Here is a 24,878-nt window from a genome sequence, read left to right on the forward strand (position 1 = left end):
GGACACTTAACCGACTGAGCCACCCAGGTGCCCCTTTTCTTTCTTTATGTTTTTTTAATGTTTATGTATTCTGAGGTGGGGAGGGGCAGAGAGAGAGGGAGAGAGAATCCCAAGCAGGCTCTATGTGCTGTCAGCACAGAGCCTGACACAAGGCTCTAATCTACAAACCATGAGATCATTACCAGAGATGAAATCAAGAGTCAGATGCTTAACCAATGGAGCCACCCAGGCACCCCACATTTCGAAGTCTTTATCAAAGTACAAGTTAGGTCATGCACACACAAAAAGATGTGAATGTTTAAGATATTGATTGCAAAGTATATACTGTTCATTTTAAATTTTATTTTCAAGAATTAAACTGAATAGGGGCGCCTGGGTGGCTCAGTCGGTTGAGCGTCCAACTTCGGCTCAGGTCATGATCTCACAGTCTGTGAGTTCGAGCCCCGTGTCGGGCTCTGTGCTGACAGCTTGGAGCGTGGAGCCTGCTTCAGATTCTGTGTCTCCCCTCTCTGTGCCCCTCCCCTGCTCATGCTCTGTCTCTCTCTGTCTCAAAAATTAAAAAAAATTCAAAAAAATTTTAAAAAAAAGAATTAAACTGAATAGATGGGATTTAAAGTTGTTAAAGCTACTATATCTGAATCATCATGGAACGTAAGTATTTCTTTTGATCCTCAGTATTCATGGCAGTGCATACTACCACTGGGAGGACTAATTTAAAGCTATTTGACTAATTGTTGGAGACTGAGCAAAAACTGGCTTGAGAGATGAAAACTCCTGAACCCCAGCCTTACAAAGATGCCCACACTGTCATGAATTTTACTATCACTAGACATTCCACCAGGTTCCCAGCCTGAAGAGTGGAGAAAAATCCACTCCTGTTTGGAGGGCATGGTGGGGTGAGCAGAGAAGTAACCATTTTGAAACATGCTCAGAGCTTTCTTTTCTCCTTAACAAAGGTCTGCCCTCAAGGAAATCTATCTTAGCAGTACTTAACCAACATGGATTTTACCAAAGCATAACCAAAGTGGGGGAAGGAAATACCTTTTTTTAGCCCCCACTATACCTCTTGTCTCACTTAAGGAGAGGGTGAGCTGGAAAGCACTGGAGGTCAGGGCCAAGTAGCACAGACCACCAAACCACGGAGACCTAATCATGGGTTTAAGAACAATTCCTCCCCAACCCTCACTTTACTACCACATCAAAGGGCTCCTGTATAATAACAGGGGATTACAATTTAAATAACTGCCAGACTCAGACTATTTAAGAAGGAGTCTCTAGGGAAACTGAAAGCCAACAGGGGAGACAAAAGCAAGGTAACTAGAGGAAATAGCCTCACACACTTACCTCACAAAATGTTCCTTTAAAGAAACCATAATTTGATTGGTTTAGCTTCTGAAGGATTCATGCCTCCGGGCATTAGAGCAATGTGTTGGTAATTAGGGGAGTTTTACAGCTGGGTGTGCTTATTGAAAGAATGGGATGACTGGTACCACTGTCCTCTGAGGATTACTGTACACATACGAGGAGGCTATGTGCCTTCCTGAAGAGTAGCAGCAGAAGCTTAGCACTGGGAGTTGGGGGATATGGGTGGATTTCATGAAAATAATGCAACAAATAACAATAGCAGTCCGGGGTCAGGGTTGCGTATATCTTTTTGAATTAGTATTTCCTTTCTATTTGGGTAAATACCCAATTGTGGAATTATTGGGTCATATGGTATTTCTATTTTTAAATTTTTCAGGAACTTCCCTACTGTTTTCCACAGTGGCTGCACCAGCTTGCATTCCCACCAGCAGTGCACAAGGGCTCCCTTTTCTCCACATTCTCACCAACATTTATTTCTTGTCTTTTTGGTTTTGGCCATTCTAACAGGTGGAAAGGGATATTGTGGTTTGTTTTTTTTTTTTAATTTTTTTTTCAACGTTTTTTATTTTTATTTTTGGGACAGAGAGAGACTGAGCACGAACGGGGGAGGGGCAGAGAGAGAGGGAGACACAGAATCGGAAACAGGCTCCAGGCTCCGAGCCATCAGCCCAGAGCCTGACGCGGGGCTCGAACTCACGGTCCGCGAGATCGTGACCTGGCTGAAGTCGGACGCTTAACCGACTGCGCCACCCAGGCGCCCCGGGATATTGTGGTTTTGATTTGCATTTCCCTGAGGATTAGTGATGTTGAGCATCTTTTCATGTGTCTGTAGGCCATTTCGGTAGGTCTACTTTAGAAAAATGTCTATTCAGGTCCTCTTTTTTTAATAAGTTTGTTAATTAAATTTCTTTAACAAATACAGGCCTATTCAGATTGTGTATTTCTTCTTTTGTGAGTTTTGATGGATCGTGTCTTTCAAAGAATTGGCTCATTTTATTGAGATTATCAAATTTACGGGCATAGACTTCTTCATAGTATTCTTTTACTATGTTTTTTTTTAAGTTGTTGCTGTAATTCAAAAACCTTTATTTCATATTAATATAAATAAAACTTGATTTTCAGTCACTGTTTACTATGCTTTTAATTGTAGTGATGTCTGCTCTTATTTCTAATATTAGTAATTTGTGTACTTTCTCTTTTTCTCTTAGTCTGGCTCAATAAGTAGAGGCTTATTGATTTTATTAAATTTTCAAAGAACTAGCTTTTGGTTTCATTGATATTCTCTGTTGGTCTGCTGTTTTCTTTTTCACTGATTTCTGCTCTACTGTTTTTCTTACTTTAGATTTAAATTGCTCTTCTTTTTGTAAAGTAGAAACTTAGATTATTGATTTTTGGTCTTTCTTCTCATATATGCATTCAGTGTCATAAAGTTCCTTCTAAGTACTGCTTTTGCTGTGTGTCATGTATTTGGATGGGTTGTGTTTTCATTTTCATTTAGGTTAAATAATTTTTCATTTCTCTTGATTTCTTGTTTGATTCATGTTTTATTTATAGGTGTGTTATTTACTCTCCAGGCATTTTAGGATTTTCCAGTAGTTCTTTTTTCTACTGGATGTTCCAGTAGAAATCAGTAATTACTGATTTCTAGATTAATTCATTGTGCTTTGAGAGTAGATATTACATGATTTCTATCCTTTGAAATTTGTGAAGGTGTGTTTTATGGCTGAGAATATGGTCTATTTTAGTGAATGTTCCAAATGAGCTTGAAAAGAATATTTTTTCATGTTATAAGAAGTAATCTGTAAAGGTCAATTATATCCATTAAATTGATGATATTGTTGAGTTCAGTTATGTCTTTAATGATCTTCTATGTGCTGAATTTTTCCATTTCAGATAGAGGAGTGTTGAAGTCTCCAACTATGTTAGTTATTCATGTGTATTTCTTTGTAATTCTATCAATTTTTGCCTCTTGTAGTTTAATGCTCTGTTTTAAGGTGCATACACATTAAGGTTTCATAATGTCTTCTTGGAGAATTTACCCCTTTATCATTGTGGAATGCCCTTTATCCCTGATAACTTTATTTGCTTTAATGTCTGTTCTTTTTGAAATTATTAGAACTACTCTTTTTTATTTTTTTTTATTTTTGATTCTTTCTATTTTAAGATGCAGTTGATGGTGCCTGGGTGGCTCAGTCTGTTAAGTGTCCGACTTCAGCTTAGGTCATGATCTCAATGGTTCATGGTTCAAACCTCACGTAGGGCTGTGCTGACAGCTCGCAGTCTGGAGCCTTCTTTGGATTCTGTTCCTCCCTTTCTCTCTGACCCTCCCCTGCTCGAGCTCTGTCCATCTCTCTCTCTCTCAAAAATAAATAAACAATAAAAAAAAATTTAAGATATAATTGACATATAACATTATGTTAGTTTCAGGTGTACAAAAATGATTCAGTATTTGTATATATTGCAAAATGGTCACTACTGTAAATCTCGTCAATGTTTGTCACTACACATAATTACAATTTTTTTTTCTTGTGGTGAGAACTTTTAAGATCTGTCTTAGCAACTTTTAAATATACAATACAGTGTTATTAACTATAGTCCCCATGATGGCCATTACAACCCTACTACTCCTGCTTCTCTTGATTAGTCTTAGCATGGTGTGTGTGTATATATATATACATATATATACATATATACATGTATATATACATATATACACACATATATATACACACACACATATATGTATTTAATTTTTTTAATGTTTATTTATTTATTTTTTATTTTTTTAAATTTTTTTCAACGTTTTTTATTTATTTTTGGGACAGAGAGAGACAGAGCATGATCGGGGGAGGGGCAGAGAGAGAGGGAGACACAGAATCGGAAACAGGCTCCAGGCTCCGAGCCATCAGCCCAGAGCCTGACGCGGGGCTTGAACCCACGGACCGTGAGATCGTGACCCGGCTGAAGTCGGACGCTTAACCGACTGTGCCACCCAGGCGCCCCTGTTTATTTATTTTTGAGAGAGAGACAGAGTGTGAGTGGGGGAGGAGCAGAGAGAGAGGGAGACACAATCTGAAGCAGGCTTCAGGCTCTGAGCTGTCAGCACAGAGCCCGATGCGGGGCTCAAACCCATGAACCATGAGACCATGACCTGAGCTGAAGTCGGACGCTTACCGACTGAGCCACCCAGGCGCCCCAGCATGGTATATTTTTATCCATCTGTTTACATTTAACCTATATATGTCTTTATATTTAAACAACATACTGTTGTATCTTGTTTTTTGATCCACTCTGACAATGTATCTTTTAATTGTTGCATTTAGCCTTTTGCCATTTTTAAAGGATTTTTGATGTTTGTATTAGTATCTGCCATATTCATTACTTTTTTTGTTTGTTGCCCTTGTTCTTTGTTTCCATTTTTGTGTTTCCCTCTTTTTCTGCCATTTGTTATTTTAATTGAGCATTTTATATGATCTCATTTTCTCTCCTTACTTAGCTTATCAGTTTTACTTCTTTTTTTACTTGTTTTAAGTGGTTGCTCTAGAGTTTGCAGTTCTGTTTACATTAGTCCAAGTCTACTTTCAAATGATAATATGCCACGTCCCAGGTAGTGTGAGTACCTTATAATGAAATAATACTAATTTCTTCCTCCTGTCCCTTGTATCATTGCTGTCAATCCTTTCACTTATTTATAAGCCTACAGAAGTATATAACTTTATATATATATAATTATACATATATGATAGGTACAGAAGCATACCTAATTGAATACATTGTTGCTTTTCTTATTTTGAAGAAAATGTTATATGTTAGATCAGTTAAGAATATGAAAAATCAAGTTTTTATTGTATTGTCACTTACTCCTTCTTCACTGTTTTACCTTTCTTTATATAGATCCAAGTTTTGGGCCTATATTAATTTTTTCTTTTAACATTTCTTGCAAGGCAGGTCCATGGCAATAAAGTCCCCCTACTTTTATTTGAGAATGTCTTTATTTCTCATTCATTTGTTAAAGGGTAATTTCAAGAATACAAAATAAGGGGTTGGTGGTTTTTTCTCTCAATGCGCTCTTCTTTATGGTTTTGGAGAAGTTGGATGTAATTCTTCTTACCTTTGTTCGTCTATAGGTAAGGTGTTTTTTCCTTTGGCTTCTGTCAAGATTTTTTCTTTATCTTTGATTTTCTGTAACTTAAAAGTGATATGCCTAGGTGTGTTTTTTTAGGCATTTATCCTGTTGGTGTTCTCTTGAGCTTTCTTGATCTGTGCTTTGATGTTCAGTGTTAATTTAGGGAAATTCCTTAGTTATTTTGGTTTCAGACATTTCTTCTGTTACTTTGTTCTCCTTCTGGTATGTTCATTACCATATGTTACTGTATATTGCATCTTTTGTAGTTGTCCCACAGTTCTTGGATAGTCTGTTCTTTTTACATCCTTTTCTCTTTGCTTTTTGGGTTTGGGATATTTTACTGATATATCCTCTATCTTAGAGATTATTTCCTCAGCTTTGTCAAGTGTACTAATAAGGTCATGAAATGTATTGTTTCTGTTACAGTGTTTTTTACCCATAGCATTTTCTTGAAGTTCTTTCTTATGATTTCCATCTCTGTACTTACATTGCCCATTTGTTCTTATGTGCTTTTTACTTTATTCTTTAGAGTCCTTAGTATGTTAATTATAGATGTTTTAAATTCCCAGTCTGATCATCCCAGCGTCTCTTCCATGTCCGGTTCTGTTCTGTTTCTTCACATCGTGTTTTTGCCTTTTGGTATGCCTTGTAACTTTTTCTTGATAACCAGATATGGTATTTTAGTTAAAGGAACTGCTGTAAATAGGCTCTTAGTAATGTTGTCAGGTGTCGGGGAAAGGCAAGTGTACTGTATCCTATGAATAGCCCTTCATGTTTTAGTGAGCCTGTGCCTCTAGACTGTGAGCCTCACAAGTGTTTCTCGCTTTTTTTCTCCCTGCTAGGTGGGATAGAATGGTTAGAGTGAGCTGGAGTTGGTTTGGCTTCCCCAGGCTAGTTAAGCTTTGGTAGTAGTACCCCAGCAGGTTAGGATTTGTCTAACTAGTTACTCCTGAAGGACCTTATTAAGAACAGAGTGCTCTGGTGTATTTCAAGATGGTTCCTTTTCCCCTTCTCTTGCTGGAAACCCAAGGATATTTTTCTCTGACATGTACCTTGCGAACCTGATGGAACTCCTAGAGGTAAATCTTAATAATATTGCAGGAGCCCCCTGTATGACTGGGTGCCTCTGGAGTTTTTAACTCTGGAAGTTGGCTACACGGAGCCTCCAACAATTCTTAAATTACGGTTCAGGTTTTACTGCCTTGGCACTGGTTCGTCTGGCAGTTTCTGCTCGTGAGTCTCTGCTCTGGTAAGCTGCATCTCTCTGCATGCACTTGTTGGTCTCAGGCCTTGAGGGTAGCAGTTTGCCCTGTGCCCTCCTGTCTCTTATGGAGTCAAGAAGAGTTGTTGGTTTTTCAGTCTGTTGAGCTTTGTACTTAATACATTGGAGTGGTGATTTCTGAGTTCCTTACAGAACCAGAAAACTACTTGTAGTTTTAAAAAGTAAATAACTATGTTGTTGGATCTTGAAATTTTAATTTGTGATATGTGTTTTTATGTATTTCTCTAGAGCTGAAAATTAGAAAATGTATAGTTCACAGCAAATGTTCTGATAAAACTTTATTCAATTGAGTATATAGATTCTAATTATTTTTCATGAAGCACCAGAATCTTTAGATTATTTATGTAATGTGTGTATATATGATTAAATGTTCAGAGGCTACTATATATACAGCTAAAAGATTATTTTTTGAATTATTTTCTTAAGTTACTGTTTTTATCTTCATTCAGTATTATAAACACTCCAATTCATTCTTTTTATCCAGGTTGAAGATTGTAAAAATTTCTTTTAAGTGCAAACAGTTTTTTATTCAACTTAGAAAAGAATTGGTGAGTGATGATCTTAATCATTATTAATATAAATGAATATATTTATAAAACTATTTGTATAAATATAAATAACATTTATATAAACAAATAGTATTTATATAAGCGAAGTCTTCAGAAATGAAGTCATTCGTGGCCAGACTCTCAGTGTGAGGTTGATAACTGCCCACCGATTTAGTTAATTCACATTTTATGACAGTGTTTATTTCCCCAGTGTTACTGTGGTACTGATTTAAAAAGTTCTTCTAAATAACCATTCTGCTCTCTTTTGAACTTTGAAACTGATCTCAATTGTGATGTTCATTGTCAGTTGCCAGGGTCTAGTCATGAAGGTGGTAACTGAGCATTTTATATGTTCTTCTTCTTCTTTTTTTTTTTTTTTTAACTGATCTATAACACTTTCTTTCATATATATGCTCATTTCATTTTAGGGAAACTGAGTGTTTAGTTTTGTTTCTAGTTCATGAATGTATAGTACATTTCCTCCCTTTGTGTGAATGGTGGTGTCCTTTTGTATATTAAATACAACACATTGAGTTGTCATGGGAAAGAATTTCATCTTGTAAATGATTTTCTCTATTTAATCAAATTAAACTAATTTTATCCTTTGACTTAAATTATTTCTTGCAAATTATAACAAATTAATGCAGATTTCAAGGGAGTTGTATGTGTGTGTAAAATGTATTTGAAATCTTAAAAATATTTGAATCAACTGTATTTTATCAGCAACTATGATTTCCCTTTTATCCTCACAAAATATGAAAGTTTTTTTCTATAGAGTTTTATTGAAACACACAGAAAAGTGTATAAATATTAAGTATAGTGTTTGGTAAGTATGTAATAATATATCATGTTAATATGTAGAATGTTACTGTCACCTTGGTTTTATTGCTGATGGATCTGATGCTCATTTGCTGTCATTAACCTTTCTGAAAGGTAAATACTGATCACCATGGATTAGTTTGCCTATTTTTGAACTTTAAAAAATGAATCATACATAATGTTCTCCTGTTGTGTACCTTCTAACCTTAACATTATGAGATTCATCCATACTGTTGCACATAGCAGTACTTTGTTCTGTTGCTACATGGTGTTCCGTTGATTGAATATACCATAAATTATTTATTCTTAAGTTAGTGGATACTTTTGGCATTTCCAGGTTGTGACTATTACAACTAATGCTGCTAATGAACATTTTTGTATATGTTTCAAATCTTACCTGGAAGCCTCTACTTCTCTAAAATACTTTACTTTAAATCATTATATTGGTAGAAGGCAATGTAGAAGTCAACTTTCTAATTTTTTCCCATTAATAGTACTATTGTTACTACTAATAGTCGTTGTGGTATTTAACATTTATTGAGGTCTTACTCTTTGTCTGATAATCACACAATCATTTTCATAGCATTTAATCCTCAAACCATTCTGTGAGGTAGTATATCATTTAGGAATGTGTTTAGCCACAGATATTATCAACAAAAGTCATCTAACAACTGATCTGAGACTGTATATGGTCGTAGTCTGTAGAATGTCGTTTTGTTAATGCTTTCTCTCAGGAACATCTTTTTAAATACCCACACTTTATAGAAACTACTTATCTCTTAATACAACATTTTATGTCTATTGTTTACAAAATGTGGATTTTGTTATAATTTATTACAGATTGTCCGAGTACAATTGGTAGAAAGCCAGAATCACACATAGACTTTTTGAAGTATGCAAAGTGTCAAAAAAGGTAGAATATAAATGATTCTTAGATGTTGCTTCTGCAGAGTATTGCTGTGTAATGCTCTGTTTGAGACCTAATCAATATTCATGGCATATGGTACAGCATGTAAACTACTTGTTAGTGCATACAAAGCCACTGTTAAGCACAGTTAAAATTTTTTTAGTGATCAAGAAGTGGTATTTTAAGCATATTATCTTCTAAAATAGTAGTTTAATATTTATTTTTTTAAAATTTTTTTTAATGTTTATTTTTGAGAGAGAGAGAGAGAGATAGAGTGTGAATGGTAGAATACAGAGAGAGAGGGAGACACAGAATCTGAAGCAGGCTCCATGCTCCGAGTTGTCAGCACAGAGCCCGACCTGGGGCTCGAACTCATAGACTGCGAGATCATGACCTGAGCCGAAGTCAGCCGCTCAACCGACTAAGCCACCCAGGCACCCCAGTAGTTTAATATTTATATGTGGGCATCTTACTATATTTTAGTTATGGAAATGCTATCATACCTTTTGATAGGCAAACATTTCTTTAACAAGGCATAGAAAACCTTAAAAGAAAAGATCAGTAACTTGGACTGTGTTAAAATTAAGAACTGTATTCATCAAAAGATAGCATGAAGGGAGTGAAATAGCACAATGTATATCTATAATACACACGTACCCACATCCTTGGTTATATATCCAACCCAGTCTAAAGATATGCTACTGACTTGAACAGATACTTCAGAAATGAAGACAGCCACGTGGCCAGTAATGTGAGAAGGTGTTGAACCTCTGTGATCGTCAGGGGAGTACAAATTGTAACCAAAATGTGATACTTCTACACATCCACAGGAATAGTGTAGAGAAGAGATTGATAAGCCAGTGGTTGGTGAGTTAGAGGATATACGGCCGGTGGGAGGGAGTATATATTGATCTGACTGTTTTGGAAAACTGTTGGGCATTATCTACTAAAGATGAACACGCATATCTTATCCAACAACAGAAATGTACACACATGTGCATCAGACCACATACAGGAATATACATAGCAATATTTTTATATCCTGAAACTGGAAAAACAAAGTATCTGTCGACAACAAATGGATAAACTGACATATTCATATGATAGCATATTACACAGAATGAAAATTACTGTTTCACAACCATATGGATGGATATAGAAACAGAATACTAAAAAGAAATCAAGCCTTAAGACACATATGTATGATTCCATGTATATAATTTAGTTCAAAAACAGGCATAACTAATCTGTAGTGATAAAAGTCAGAAGAGTGATTACCTTTGCAAAGATAATCTGGTAGAAAGGGGAGATACTTCAGAGTTGCTAGTAATAGTCCATTTCTTGTTCTGGTTGGAAGTTAAATGGTTGCATTCATTGTGTGAATACCAGAGCTATACACTTAGAACATGTGTGACTTACTAGATGTAGTTTGCTTCAGTAAAACCATTTAAAAAGTAATTTGTGCCAAACTTTTAGAGAAAAATTAAGGAAATGCTTCTCTTATGTTGCTACTTATTTTAAAATTTGAGTTCCATAATAGTGTTTATAAGTGCTGAATATTCCTATGTACTTGCAGTCTACACAGATATACAAATTTTGAGATGGTTTTAAAAGGTGTATGTATCTTATAGTTTATGTTCCAGGATTATATTTTGAAATTGAATTATAGCTAGTAAGCTTTAAAAACAGATATATATCCAATTTTAAACTTATTTGTAGCTATATTGTAAAATAAAAGTTCCTAAGAGTTGTAATATTACTGACTGAGGTGAGGTCCACATTTTGCAAACCTTTCCATTTATTTTACTGCCTTTTTATTGGATAAACAAAAAAGGGGCTGTGCTACAGGGATTAGTCGTTTGTAAGGCTAGAATGTTTATCTGTAAAAAGTAAATTAAATGGAGCATTAGATCCTGATGTTTTCCTGGTATTCTCTGCATTTTGTCATTTACTACAGCACGAATCTAGAGAAACGTTATTGGGATTTAATATGGTGAATTACAGAGCATGCAAAAATTTGTGGAAAGCATGTGTAGAACATCACACATTCTTCCGTTTGGACAGACCGCTTCCACCTCAAAAGAACTTTTTTGCACATTATTTTACATTAGGTTCAAAATTCCGGTACTGGTAAGTATTGCTTATGCACTAATGCTTTATTATTGGATTTTTCCTCACTGTAAAATAAACGTGTATTTTATTGAGTCATAGAATGTTTATTATTTATACACCCTACTGAGTCAGAATCTCTGTGGCGGCGTGTGGCCCCTTTGTCTATATCAACCAAAAGTTTAAAGGTTCTTGTGCCATATGGGAGAAACCTCTTCCATTGACTATAATTTTGATCATTATTCTCAAAGGTAAATCAATGATATTTAATTATTTACATTCTAGACATCTATAATTTCCATTATGTCTTTGTTAAACATTTACAAGAAAACTTTTCTTTGTTCTAAGACACCTTTATTTGTAAAAGCAAAGGTATCTTCTGCATGAACATGTAATTTATTGGTTTCCCTCACTATCCAAAAGTAGAATGTCCCTGTAAAACCTTTCATAAGCCAAATGGCATACATGAAGAAGCCATTACCATTAATCTATAATGGTAAACTTTTTTAGCATTCTCAGACCCCCAAAATTACCTCTCACAGGCTTTTCTTTTACCTGAGGACACATCTTGCTATTGAATACACAAAATAAATCAAGATAAAGCACAGATGCTCACAGACACAGTTCAGAGCGTTGGTGGCTTACTGCTGAGATGCTGAGTGTACTCCCTGGGAAGGAACTTGGGGCAGGGGATGGGGGCAGTCTCGCTGCTTGCGGGGTGTGCTGCCTCTTCAGTGGCTCGCTGCAGAACAGATGCTGAGTGTTGGGTTTTCCTTATATTGTACAAGCATAGTGGCGTGACACAAGCTTACAAAAAGCAGGGGATACCTGTACTTTGCTTTTTTATGTATGAGTTTGTTGAACCCTTTATTATAAAGAGTTCAAAACAGCTGTTCTGCAAAAATTACATTTAGTCATTGAACAATAACCCCAAATTTCTTTTCCTAAAACTGTCTTATTACTATTTTATCTTTTCCTAAAAGAAACAGTACTTTGGGGGATAATTCTAAATTTGGAGAAATTCTGATTAATTTTGCCTCTGGAATTCTTACAAGACTCAGGAAAGCTAGTTTTTAAGTGCAGCCTGGTAAGAATCAGGTAGAAAAAGTCATCCGTAATCTCTGCTAAAACAATTGTTATCCATTTTTGTTTCTGCTTCATAAAATAATATTTTCCATCTTCAGTAAATAAAACCTTTCATCGTTACGTGTTAGATTAATTCATGTTATATATTCATGCAGAAAATATTTAGATGTGGTACAAAAAAGATTTGTATTGTAAATCTCAGAATTTATAAATGCCAGTTTGTAATCTCAGAAAAAATAACAGCATAAAGCTTGGTACAGGATATACTATTAAAAATATATGCTCCCCCGCCCCCAGAGCAACCCCCAAATTCAGTAGCAACACTTAAACAGAATTAGGAAATTTTTAGCTACAAAAAAAGGTACAGCAGATTCTTTTTTTTTTTTTTAATTTTTTTTTAACGTTTTATTTATTTTTGAGACAGAGACAGAGCATGAACGGGGGAGGGGCAGAGAGAGAGGGAGACAGAGAATCGGAAGCAGGCTCCAGGCTCTGAGCCATCAGCCCAGAGCTCGACGCGGGGCTCGAACTCACGGACCACGAGATCGTGACCTGAGCTGAAGTCGAACACTTAACCAACTGAGCTATTCAGGCACCCCTCAAATTTTTTAATAGATGTAAAGCAGTTCAGGTTTTCTCTTTCTTCTCAGTAAGCTTTGGTAGTTCATGTTTTTCAAGGAATTTATCTGTTTTCTCTAAGTTGTTGAATTTTTTGGCATAAAGTTTATAGTATTCTTTTTAATATCTCTAGAATCTGTAGTAATATCATTTCTTTCATTCTTGATTTTGGTAACTTGTACCTTCTCTCTTCTCTTTCCTTGATCTGTCTTTGCTAGAGGTTTATCAGTTTGGATTAAAAACTCTTAAACAGGGCACCTGGGTAGCTCAGTCGGTTAAGCATTTGACTCTTGATTTTGGCTCAGGTCATGATCCCGGGGGGTCGTGGGATAGAGCCTGGGATCGGGCTCTGTGCTGAGTGTGGAGCCTGCTTAAGATTCTTTTTCTCTCTCTCTCACCCTCTGACTTTCTTCCCCACCTGACTTACACATGCTTTCTCTCTCTCTAAAATAAATAGAAAACAAAAAACTTTTAAACATTGTTAATGCCAAATAAAACTTTATTCAGGCTTATGTGTAGCTGGGAGTCACCCTTTGTCTACCAAGTCTTCAAGGGAAAAAAAGTGACTGAAAAATCTTAAACTTACCAGTTTGCCATTCAAGTCTAAAGTCAATAAACATTATCAAATATACAAAACCTCAGGGAATATAACATCTGTGAGCCCATCTAAAAAATAATGCTTTTTTAGGGGCTCCTGGGTGGCTCAGTCGGTTAAGTGTCCGACTTTGGCTCAGGTCATGATCTCGCGCTCTGTGAGTTCAAGCCCTGCATCAGGCTCTGTGCTGACAGCTCAGAGCCTGGATCCTGCTTTGGATTCTGTGACTCCTCCCATCTCTCTGCCCCTCCCCTGCTCATGCTCTGGTCTCTCTCTGTCTCTCAAAAAATAAATAAATGTTAAAAAAAAAATTTTTTTTAAATAATGCTTTTTAAAAAGATTTTATTTTTGGGTGATCTCTACCCCAAATGTGGGGCTGTAACTCACAGCCCTGATATCAAGAGTCACAAGCTCCTCTGACTAAGCCAGCCAGGTGCCCTCTAAAAATGTTTTAATAATAAAATTAACCCACAAGAGATAAGTCAACATGACTCAAGAAGAATCTTGGTAAAAGAACTAAGAATGATGCTTAAGTCCTTTAAATATAGACCCAATCCTTGATAACTGTCAGAATTATGACTATAGAACAGAATTAAAATGCTATAAACTTTGATAAAGTGAAAATAACAATAGAACTAAGAAAACAAGAGAGTAGTTGAAGTACAAGAAACCATGTTAGCAAAAATTAAATGGTAACAACACCAACTCCTTAAGCTTGTCCTGGTCTGTCTTTCTTACCATGTATATACATGTATTTATGAGTGGCAGTCTTTTTCTTCTTTCAGTTCAAGGGAAATTAGTTTAATACTGTTTTCATGAAAAGTGGCGTATATCGCATAATCACATAGTTAATAGAATTATGTCCATTTTTGTAGCATTTTCTACATATATAGAGAGTTTTAGAATGATTTTTACCACTCATAATGGAGATTATTTCTTAGGGATAAGACTGGCTAAATTTTTTTTAAAATCTTTTTGTTATGTGTTTCTGTATTGCTGAAATTACCTATAATGAGCCTGTATTCTCTTACCAATCAGCATTTTCTCATTGTTTAAAGATAACTATCCTGCTGTCAGAATTTGGTGTTCTTAGATTATGGTATATTCATGTTGTTCTAGTAATAATACTAAACTCCTAATGAACCATATTATGGATAATATAAAATATAAACCTTTAATTGCTCCATCGTATTTCAATTTTTTTAAAAGTTTTATTTATTTAAGTAATCCCTACACCCCATGTGGGGCTTGAACTCATGACCCTGAGATCAAAAGTCACATGCCTTTTTGACTGATACAGCCAGGCCCCCCCCATATTTCAGTTTTATCTTTATGTTTTTATTATGAAATTCAAGTTGTTAATCCAGCCTTTTGAGTAATAGTGTCTCATTTGAGTCTTCTTCGGTGGTAAATTAATGTATCAGGGAAACAGAAAGTCTTTTTGATTTTTCTAATAAAAGCAATTTAATTAAGGGAGTTGGTTACACAGGTATTAGGCTGGCAAAGCAAAAGTGAGAAAGAGGGTTATAGTGAAGTAACCAGGAGGAATGGATAATGCTTAAAGATCAGAAGCTTGTGTTACATCTAGGCTGGAGTCCATAAGCCTAGACCTGCTACTCCACTGTTAGAACCACTGTCACTGTCAGTTCTGGATCTGCCCAATAGGTGCTGCTTTGACCAGGGGTGGTATATAACATTGACAAGGTGTGATTTCTCTTAGTGTCCTATTCCCACTTCTGTTACGGCAGCTGCCAGCATTTGTCAGTCTCTGGCTTTTGACTTATGTTTACTTTTTTTCTGATGGGAGATCAGAAAGTAGAGTAAGAGAAAGCCAGCTTACAAAGGAATCTAGAAAATAGTTTGCTGACTGGGAGCCTCCTATGAAACTTTGTGGATCATGGAAGAACAGGATTGAAGCCCATGACAGCTCAGTTAACATTAAATTAAATTAGTGTGTATAAGTAAACCATACATGTTTATAGTTGTAAAAGTTAAGTTTTGTTTGTAGTCCTTTCAGACTTTAAAAAATATATCCAAAGCACTTTAAAAAAATTTTTTTTAATGTTTTATTTATTTTTGCCAGAGAGAGAGACAGAGCATGAGCTGGGGAGGGGCAGAGAGAGAGAGGGAGACCCAGAATCCGAAGCAGGCTCCAGGCTCTGAGCTGTCAGCACAGAGCCAGACGTGGGGCTCGAACCCACTAACCGCGAGATCATGAGCTGATCTGAAGTCAGATGCTCAACCGACTGAGCCACCCAGGCGCCCCTATCCAAAGCACTTTTAAAAAAATGTTTATTTATTTATTTTGAGGGAGAAAGCATGAGCAGGGGAGGAGCAGAGAGTAAGGAAGAGAGAGAATCCCAAGCAGGCTCTGCTGTATCAGTGCAGAGCCTGACACTGGGCTCAATCCCATGACTGTAAAGCACTTTTTAATCATCAAAATGATCAATAATCTTATGATTGAGGTAGGAATGGCGGCATGACAGGTGTTTATCTGGACACGGTCCTGTCTATACTGAGTATGCATTAAATAAAGATTTCTGTCTGTCATAATAAACAGTGGTTAGAAATACTAGAACGATTGTAATACTTACAATATTGAAATATTATTTAGGCTAAGAGATGGAATTTGGAATATTAAACGATTTATTATTTCCTCCATTAACGTACCCAAACACACATCTTTATTATCTCTGTTCCAAAATATCCAAGGGATTAAAATCATTGTTCTAATGCGGAAATAGAAAACAATAATGAACCTCAACTCGTTACCTTGTTCACAATTGCAAGTATAGTTTATCCTTCTTAGAGGAAATATATTTTCTTAAGAAACTTCAACGTACCTAAGTTTAAAAATTATGGTTATGTTTTGGACTTTTCCTTTAAAACATCAACAGATAGAGGCCTCTGGGTGGCTCACTGGGTTAAGTGTCTGACTTCAGCTCAGGTCATGATCTCACGGTTTGTGAGTTCAAGCCTGGTGTGGGACAGCTCAGAGCCTGGAGCCTGCTTTGGATTCTGTGTCTCCCTCTCTCTCTGTTCCTCCCCTGCTTGCACTCTGTGTGTCTTTCTCTCAAAAATAAATATTTAAAAAATTTTTTTGAACTTCAACAGATAGACCATTCTGTTCACATTTATCTATACTTATTTATGGAAGATGATCTTAAAATTGTTTGCTTTGCTTTGGAAACCTACGTCTGGCTGCTTTTATATGAATTAGATATCTACAAATGTAAATGGTTCTATTTGATACACTAGACATTTATGTCTGTTCACACTTAAATAATATGATGTGTCAAGTAGCAAATTCTCTGAAAACCAAGTTTTTAGTAACACATAAGTTCTGAACACCTTGGTTTACCATAGAGGAGGCTCTATTTCCATGCATAAACTGTGTGCCTGCTAGACAATTCAGCTTCAAGGCAAATTGTAGTGCCCAACTCCTAGTGATTTTTCAATCCTTAGTTCCTCCCTGTTTATGAAAGTCCAGAGTTGCCTGTGTCTGGACAAGGAAGGATTTGAGAATATAACCAGTCTTTGTATCTGTGATCGTTACCAGTAGACAAGGAAGAAAAGCCCAAGGAAAGAGCAGCTTTTTAAGATTCCCTGTGTTCTCCTTCATTAAGGAGTAGTAGAGACACTAGCTAAACCACAGACGAACCTGTGGGGTGAGAGTGACAGTCATTCTCAAATAAAAGAAGTATCTAAAAATGAAGTGTCTGTGGAACACATCTTTTTGTTCATTAATTGGAAGAGCTATAAATAAGCTTCATCCATTCAGGTAGAGCTGGAATTCAGTCCATTCATTTCTTCTCTGCTCCCTTTTCTCTGCTACAAATTTGTCTCTTATGAAGTTGTAATATAATCATGTTGTATGTTATTTTATGATTCTCCTTAAGGTTTTATTATTGTGCATGTTTATATATTTCAGTGGGAGAACTGAAGTCCAGTCAGTTCAGTATGGCAAAGAAAAAGCAAATAAAGACAGGGTATTTGCAAGGTAAGCTGCCTCTATTTCAGTGTTTGAATTTTTTTAAAAGAAAGATTAAAATTACTAAAAACTCTTTTTCCAGATGTGATTACAGAATTATCACATGATCCTTTATTTAATTAAACAATAAATTACGTTGAGGGAGTAATGAAATAATTTGTCTAGTTTATTCATTGCCCCCCCCCACATTATTTTAATGTGAGCTAAATTAACCCTGTATCAAGCATTGTAGTTCTGACCAGGCTGAATCAAATACTATGTTATTCATGTAACATATTTGGGAAAGTTTATTTCCTTTATTTTTTTAACATTTTTGAAAAACATAATGATTAATTTCATGTATTATTCAGCCCATTTCCATTTTTTTTACATCATCTTGTTAAGAAAAGTTAATTTTGGGGGAGTGCCATTTAGTTATCTTCTTATTTTTAGGAGCTATTGTTTTCAAGCAAGTTGAAACAACATGATGAAGTTTATGTTTTAGAAAATAGTTTTATGAGCAATGATGGAGAATGGATTGGAAGTAAGGACCCGGTGCTAAGAGACCAATTAGGTTATTGCAGTAATCCCAGTAAAAATAATGAAGGCCTGACCTAAAACATTGGTGATGAAATGGAGACTAGGGGCCAAATTTGAGGAATATTTTGCAGGTAGAACTAACAGAAGTTGTTAAATCACTTAGATGGAGGTGTGTTAGAGATAGGAGTATCTGGAGAGACCGTCAGATTTGAGTGACAGAAATGGACAAAGGGATACAGGAAAGAGAACAAATTTGTAACGGAAAAAGTAGTTAACCTGGCACAAGTCTAGTTTGAGATCCGTGAGCAGCAGTCTAACAGGATTATCCAACAAGTGGGAGGGAGGAAGAGTGACCAAATCGGTGGCAGCAAATATTTATTGAGGACCTACTCTTCTGAGCGTGTGTCAGGTCCTGGGAATAGAATGAAGAACGGGACACACGTCTTAGCCCCCTGGAACTTAAATTCTGATTGGTGCAACAGATATCTAATGCAAGTAATGGACTGAGCCAGTGCAAGGCCGTGGAGCTGGAGCCTGCTTGTCATGTTTGAGGAAGAGTAGGCAGGCCAGTAAGGGAGCAGCAGTAGAGAACATGTTAGGGAGGTAAGCAGCAGCCAGAACTTGTATGACCCCATGTTCAAAATAGTAAGGACTTTGCATTTAAGGGAAAGCCAGTGGGGACTGAGAGCATTGAAGAGATATAAAGGGACTTGGACTTTTAAGAGTCTGGCAGAGTTGTTTTGTTTTATAGTGGTAATCTGAAGTATTTACAAATACCGTGATTTCTAGGATTTGCTTCAGAATCATTGGGGTGAGAGGGTTCAGGTAAATGTAGGGACGAATGAAACAAGGTTGACCGTAATGATAATTGTTGAACCTGGGTCCTGAATGCAGTGTTTATTAAATTATTCCCTCTACTTTTGTTTATATTTAAAGTGTTCCATAGTAAAAATATGGGGGGTTAGGGGATCACTCTGGCTGCTGTGAGAGAATCAGTTGTATGGGCATGTGAGTGGAAAGAGGATAACCAGTTAACCTAAGAGTGGCTAACATTTATTTTGTATTTATCTGGGCCAGGGAATTTTTGTGTAGTATCTCACAGTCCCCATAGTTCAGTGAGGTAAATCCCATTACAGATGAGAAAACTGAGCACAGTACATTTGAATAATTTACCTGAAGTATTAAGGGATTCTCACACAGGCCTCCCTGTTCTTAGCCACACTTTTACCCTCTACAGAATAGGTTTGCTGTTCTGCATGAGATAGGTGAACGCTTGGCTGCTCTGTCTCAGAGATGTGAGAGACGACCTTTATTGTTTGTCTCCCCCACTAGAATGCAGACTATATGAGGGTGGGAGTTTTATCTGTTTTTTTCACTGCACTAGACCCAGCTCTTTTAATAATGTGTGCAGTATGGTAGATGGCTTTTAAATGAAGCATGTTTTTTCAGTGGAAATGGCTTACAGAGGATAAGTCCTTAAAGAGTTGATGTGTTTGGTATCTCCTGTCATAGGAGGCATAAGAGTTTTAATAAATTTTTATGAGAAATTTTTGCTTTGGCTTTTATTTTAATTTTACCCTTAGCCTTTATCAAAAAGACCTTCCTGTTTTGTGTTTCTAGAGTAAAAGGAGTTTTTGGTTTTTTTCTTTTCTCCAAAAGTAAAAATTGTTTTATTGTTTTTTTTCTGCTCATATAAGTGATACTTCATTATTTGTTAAAATTCCAAATGCCAGTAATTTTACCCGGCAGGGGAGATAACCATGATTGCAGAGATGGTTCTCTCCGGGAGAGGCTTGTCCATTGTGCTCAGGCCATTCTGATTCCTGCAGTTCCCCCAAACGTGGGAAACTCAACCGTGTTCGAGGTTTCCCCTGTCTAAAATAAAGAAAAGAAAAATAAATAAATTAAAATTCCAACATGCCAAATAACATAAAAAAAATTATGACACAATACAATTACGTTGTAATAGGCTCTGTGCTGACAGCTCAGAACCTGGAGCTTGCTTCAGATTCTGTGTTTCCCTCTCTCTTTGCCCCTCGCCCACTCGTACTCTGCCTCTCTCTCTCTCAAAAGTAAATGAAACATTAAAAAAAATTTTTTTTAATGCACATAACAAAATTCTTAGCTTTTTTCTTCTTTTCCTTACAAGAAGCTTGAATTTTTTCTTGCTTGATATTTATAAAAATAGTGAACACAGTTTGATAACTAGTTCTACTGTAGTATGATATCCCGATATGAATATCAAATTATACATGTACTTACATATTAATATTATTATCACATGCAAAGTACTTTCTTTATAAGTGTTAATGTTTGAATATCTTGATCATGTGTGACTTTGAGAAATATGCACAATTATACCTGCATCCTAGTTCTTCATTTTGTATGTGCATTATTAAAATGGGAAATTGTAATAGGTTATTTTATGAAACAAATATGCATTATTTAAGGAATAGTAGAGCTAAAATTCCAATATAAGAAGTCCTAAATATCTGTCCCATATCATTTGTTATGTGGAATTCTATGAATCCTCCTTAAAATAAGTCCTTAGCAGGGACAAAGTTTTGTTTAGTGTTTATGACCCTTCCATCTCCAAAAGTCTAAGGCTTGTTTTTATAATATATCACAGCCTCACTGTGATGACCTGATGCATATCTACCAAAAAACTATGATGGTTTTAGCAGTTATTAAGTTATTCTGTTAAAGTATTAGAGAATTCTGGAGTTCTTATCCACTTCTTAGAATTTTAGTTGGTGGTGTATAAATAGAACAGATTTCTCCTTCAACTTTTCATGTAAGGTCACTTTTTTGTGATGAATATGTTAATATTTTTTCCCAGTCGCTCAACTCTTTTCATTGCTTTCACACTGTTTCAGTTGTCATATAATATCTAAGAAGAAAGCGAAAGAATGTTCACGTGTAACAGAAAAATAAAGTGCCATGGTCAGAAAATATATTTACCACATTGCAAACACACTGATGAAGTGTGGTATTTTTTTCTCTGAAATTTCCACACTCAACAGGAAACATAGACAGCAAGCTTGGGTGGGTGGGTCTCTGAGGTTAAAGCTGTTAATAAAATTCTTGAAATTTAGTTTTAAGCGCAGAGCATTTCCAACCATGTTTAGTTTATTAACAACAGTTAAGTGTTCTGACGCTTTATACTACTAGGTGAGTATAATTGGATTTTTTCAAATGACTTTTTCCCTCTCTTCAAAAATGAAAGTAGTCAATCTAACTGTAGTTATGCAGTCTTAGAGCTGACATTTAGTAGTCTAATATATGAGAAAGAATAGCTTATTAATTCTTGACAGTTAACATTAATAGAAGAGCAATAATGCTAGGGTTTCTTTTAATAATCTTTACTTCATTTTAAAAATCAAATGTATGAAATACCATCGTTTTTTTTTTCCATCTTATTCTGACTAATAGGAATATTAGTTTGCATGGCACTATTAGGAGATTGGACTAAATGGTGTCCTGTGTTGTCTTCAAATAAGAAAAGCCTATAATTTGAATTCATTTATGAAAAACTAAATCTGAGTCAGTGCCTATTTTTAAATCAATAACATTACATCTCTCACGAAATGTTCTAAGTTCTTAAATTAAGGAAATGTCATTAAGCCAAACTAAAAAAGGTTTGGGCTGTGAATATACGAAATGAGGCACTTGTGTGGTTTGGATTCGTAAGTAATTTAAGTTACTTGTGGGTTCATAAAATTAATAAACTAAACATTGCACTGAAAATTTAGATACTCATAAATTATAAAATGCAGGATGTAGGGGAGGACCTAGGTTCATACATTATACTGGTAAATTTCAATATTTAGACGTAGATACTTAACTGATTTGACTCATAGAAGGTTAAAACGAGGACCCTCCACTTATCATTTTAATACTTCCTACTGTGTCTGTAAATTTTATTAAATATTCTTGGTACGTGTACTGTGCTTTTTAGTCTATTCTGTATCTATGTGCTTCAGTGAATTTATTGCGATATAAAACTATCAGCTTGCAAGATTGTTTATTATGTGTTTTTATGTAAGTAGCTTACTTCCGTATATTAACCTTCGTATTAACTGTGCATGTCAAAAAAAACTAGGTATTTAAGTAGATGTCATATATATTTCCATGAATTTTGGCCATTATCTGAATTTGAACATAAAAAAGACTTTAGTTGTTAACTTACCTAAATTCTAAAGATTTCTGATTTCTGCAAACGTCAGTATCTTTTCTGAAAAGATTACTTAGTTCTCATCTTTATTACTATGATATAGATAGGTAGTAAACATAGTCTTCTACTCCCTCCCATGAGACAGAATAGTTAACCTTCTAAATGATGTTTTTTGGAAAAACAAAACAAAGAAAAAAAAATCCACTGTCCTACTATTATGAATAAAATGGAAAAAATACATAATTATCCTTTTTGCCGTGACCTCTGTTGAGGCAGAGGATCAGGGTTTGGGTTTAAGATTTAAGGATATTCAGGAGGTAATATGCTAGCAGTTGTTTAATATATCACAAGATGACTTAGAATTTCAGAAACTCTGGAATAGGCAATATTTATAGTATTCATATATGAGATAACTTGGGAGCCAACTGTTCCTTTGCTTTTTTCCTTTCTTCCTTTTCTTGTTTCTTCTCTTTTTCTCCTCTTTTCTCCTCTCTTCTTTCCTTTGTTCCTCTTTCTTTCCTATTCTCTCTTCTACTCTTAGCGTGTCTTTCCTTCCTTCTTCATACAAAGCAGATTTAATTTCTTAGGAAATTATGAGGTATATAGCCACCAAATGCATTAATTTCATTTAAGTAAACTATGTTTATTCATCTAGAATATGACAAATTCTAAGATTTGGTTTATAGTTGGAGGTGTAAAAATGTTTACATAGTAAATTATTTCTGCAGATCCCCAAGTAAGCCCTTGGCACGGAAATTAATGGATTGGGAAGTAGTAAGCAGAAACTCAATATCTGATGACAGGTTAGAAACACAAAGCCTTCCATCGCGATCTCCACCTGGAACTCCTAATCAGTAAGTACAGACTGACATCAGGTGTATATGATGCTAATTTCTAAATTATTGACTGTGTTATTTCCATTGCCCAAAGATTGAAATATGTAAATCTTTACCTTTAAATCTTTTAGCCAGACATGATTTTTGTTGCTCCAGAGCATTATTTCCTCATAGCCTGCAGCTTATTGCATAAATGGCCTGGAAAAGCCTCAGTGAATGAGGGAGTAGAACATTGAACAAGGATGTTCACTATCCTATACAGTATGGGTCTCTAGCCAATAAATCAAGATCTATTAGTAGACTTAAAATCTGGAAATAATGGTTATTACTGGCATAATCCTTTTTTATTGGCTTTCAAACAGAATTTCTAGGGGAACATATATTCTTTGAAAATGCTAAATGATTGTGATTATCTTACTTTATCTCCTACCCCAACCACTGTTTCACCACTTTCTGTGGTCTAGAAAAAGGTGTTTCCAACATAAGCTCCCACAAGCTTAGCTATATCTATGCTAAGAAGCCTGTGTTACTCAGTACTTACTGTTTATATACTTCTATTATTTCCTACCAAAACTGTATGCTTTGATATAGATAATAGTAAGATAATCAACTCGTACTGGCCAAAGTTGTTAATTTTATAATGTGTTAACAAATGGGTAGAATATATGGATGTAACTAAATAATGATAAACACATCTCAGTATGTTCACAGACCTTGTTCAACCAAAAGGTTTAATACAAAATACTTGAATTTTTATATGGAATATAATATTTGAAGAAGTCTAACTTTAGAAATATTTTATACACATTAATATCCAATAAGTGTGTAGTAAATTCTAGAAGTTGTGTCACTGATGGGTGTTTGTCAGCCCAAGAATAAACTTCTGCCATATTGAAAGTAAAGTATGTGCATAAATAGTTTTGTTCAGGGAACATTATCTCAAACTTTAGTGTCTTCCTTTTTTTCTTTTAATGTTTATTTCTTTTTGGGAAAGAGAGAGAGAGCATGAGCAGGGGAGGGGCAGAGAGAGAAGAAGACAGAGGATCCGAAGCAGGCTCCACGCTGACAGCAGAGAGCCCAGTTTGGGGCTCAAACTCCCTAACTGTGAGATCATGACCTGAGCTGGAGTCGGATGCTCATCCAGCTGAGCGCCCCCAGGCACCCCCGCTCAGTGTCTTCCTTACTGCTAGAAAAGATAGACTCAAAAGTTTCTATGTTTCTAATTGCAGATTGCTAAATTATCTTTTTTTATATATATAAAATACTGTATATATTCAGAGGCTAATCAACTGTTTGAAGAAAATTCAGAATCATCTTTTTTGGTCCCTTTTCTAGGCACTCATTTTTCCATTAAAAAAAATTTTTTTTTTTAATATTTATTTTTGGAAGAGAGAGAGACAGAGCACTAGCGGGGGAGGGGGAGAGAGAGAGAGAGAGAGAGAGAGAGAGAGAGAGAGACAGAGACAGAATCTGAATCAGGCTTCAGGCTCAGAGCTGCAAGCTGTCAGCACAGAGCCTGATGCCGGACTCGAGACTACGAACCGTGAGATCATGACCTGAGCTGAAGTCAGATGCTTAACTGAGCCACTCAGGCACCCCATCCATTTGTTACTAGTACCACTAAATAATTACAGAAAATTGCAGAAACACAAGAAATTGTATGACAGAAGACACAGGAAAGATGATTGAGTTAATTAATTAGGAGTAGTTCTGATTAAATTTCCTGGTTAATGAAACAATTTTAATTTAATTTAATTTTATTTTTTAATGTATATTTTTGAGAGAGGGGGAAAGAGACAGAGTGCAAGCAGAGGAGGGGCAGAGAGAGAGGGAGACAGAGAACCTGAAACAGGCTCCAGGCTCCTAGCTATCAGCACAGAGCCCGATGTAGGGCTCAAACTCA

The 24,878-nt window shown here is 35.7% G+C and overlaps 1 protein-coding gene across 8 annotated transcripts in view; it reads left to right on the forward strand.

Annotated features, from left to right (window-relative positions):
- The window catches only part of PTPN4 (protein tyrosine phosphatase non-receptor type 4), a 217,005-nt gene that overhangs the window by 139,504 nt on the left and 52,623 nt on the right, over window positions 1-24,878 (forward strand). For all 8 annotated transcript variants that reach the window (XM_049616206.1, XM_049616209.1, XM_049616205.1 and 5 more), the window contains 4 exons: window positions 7,258-7,321; window positions 11,005-11,177; window positions 17,387-17,455; window positions 22,868-22,993. In XM_049616206.1, coding sequence (XP_049472163.1) covers window positions 7,258-7,321; window positions 11,005-11,177; window positions 17,387-17,455; window positions 22,868-22,993 — 432 coding nt within the window. The remainder of the gene's footprint in view (window positions 1-7,257; window positions 7,322-11,004; window positions 11,178-17,386; window positions 17,456-22,867; window positions 22,994-24,878) is intronic.

The sequence above is a fragment of the Panthera uncia genome (assembly GCF_023721935.1).
Source record: "Panthera uncia isolate 11264 chromosome C1 unlocalized genomic scaffold, Puncia_PCG_1.0 HiC_scaffold_3, whole genome shotgun sequence".
Lineage (NCBI taxonomy): Eukaryota > Metazoa > Chordata > Mammalia > Carnivora > Felidae > Panthera > Panthera uncia.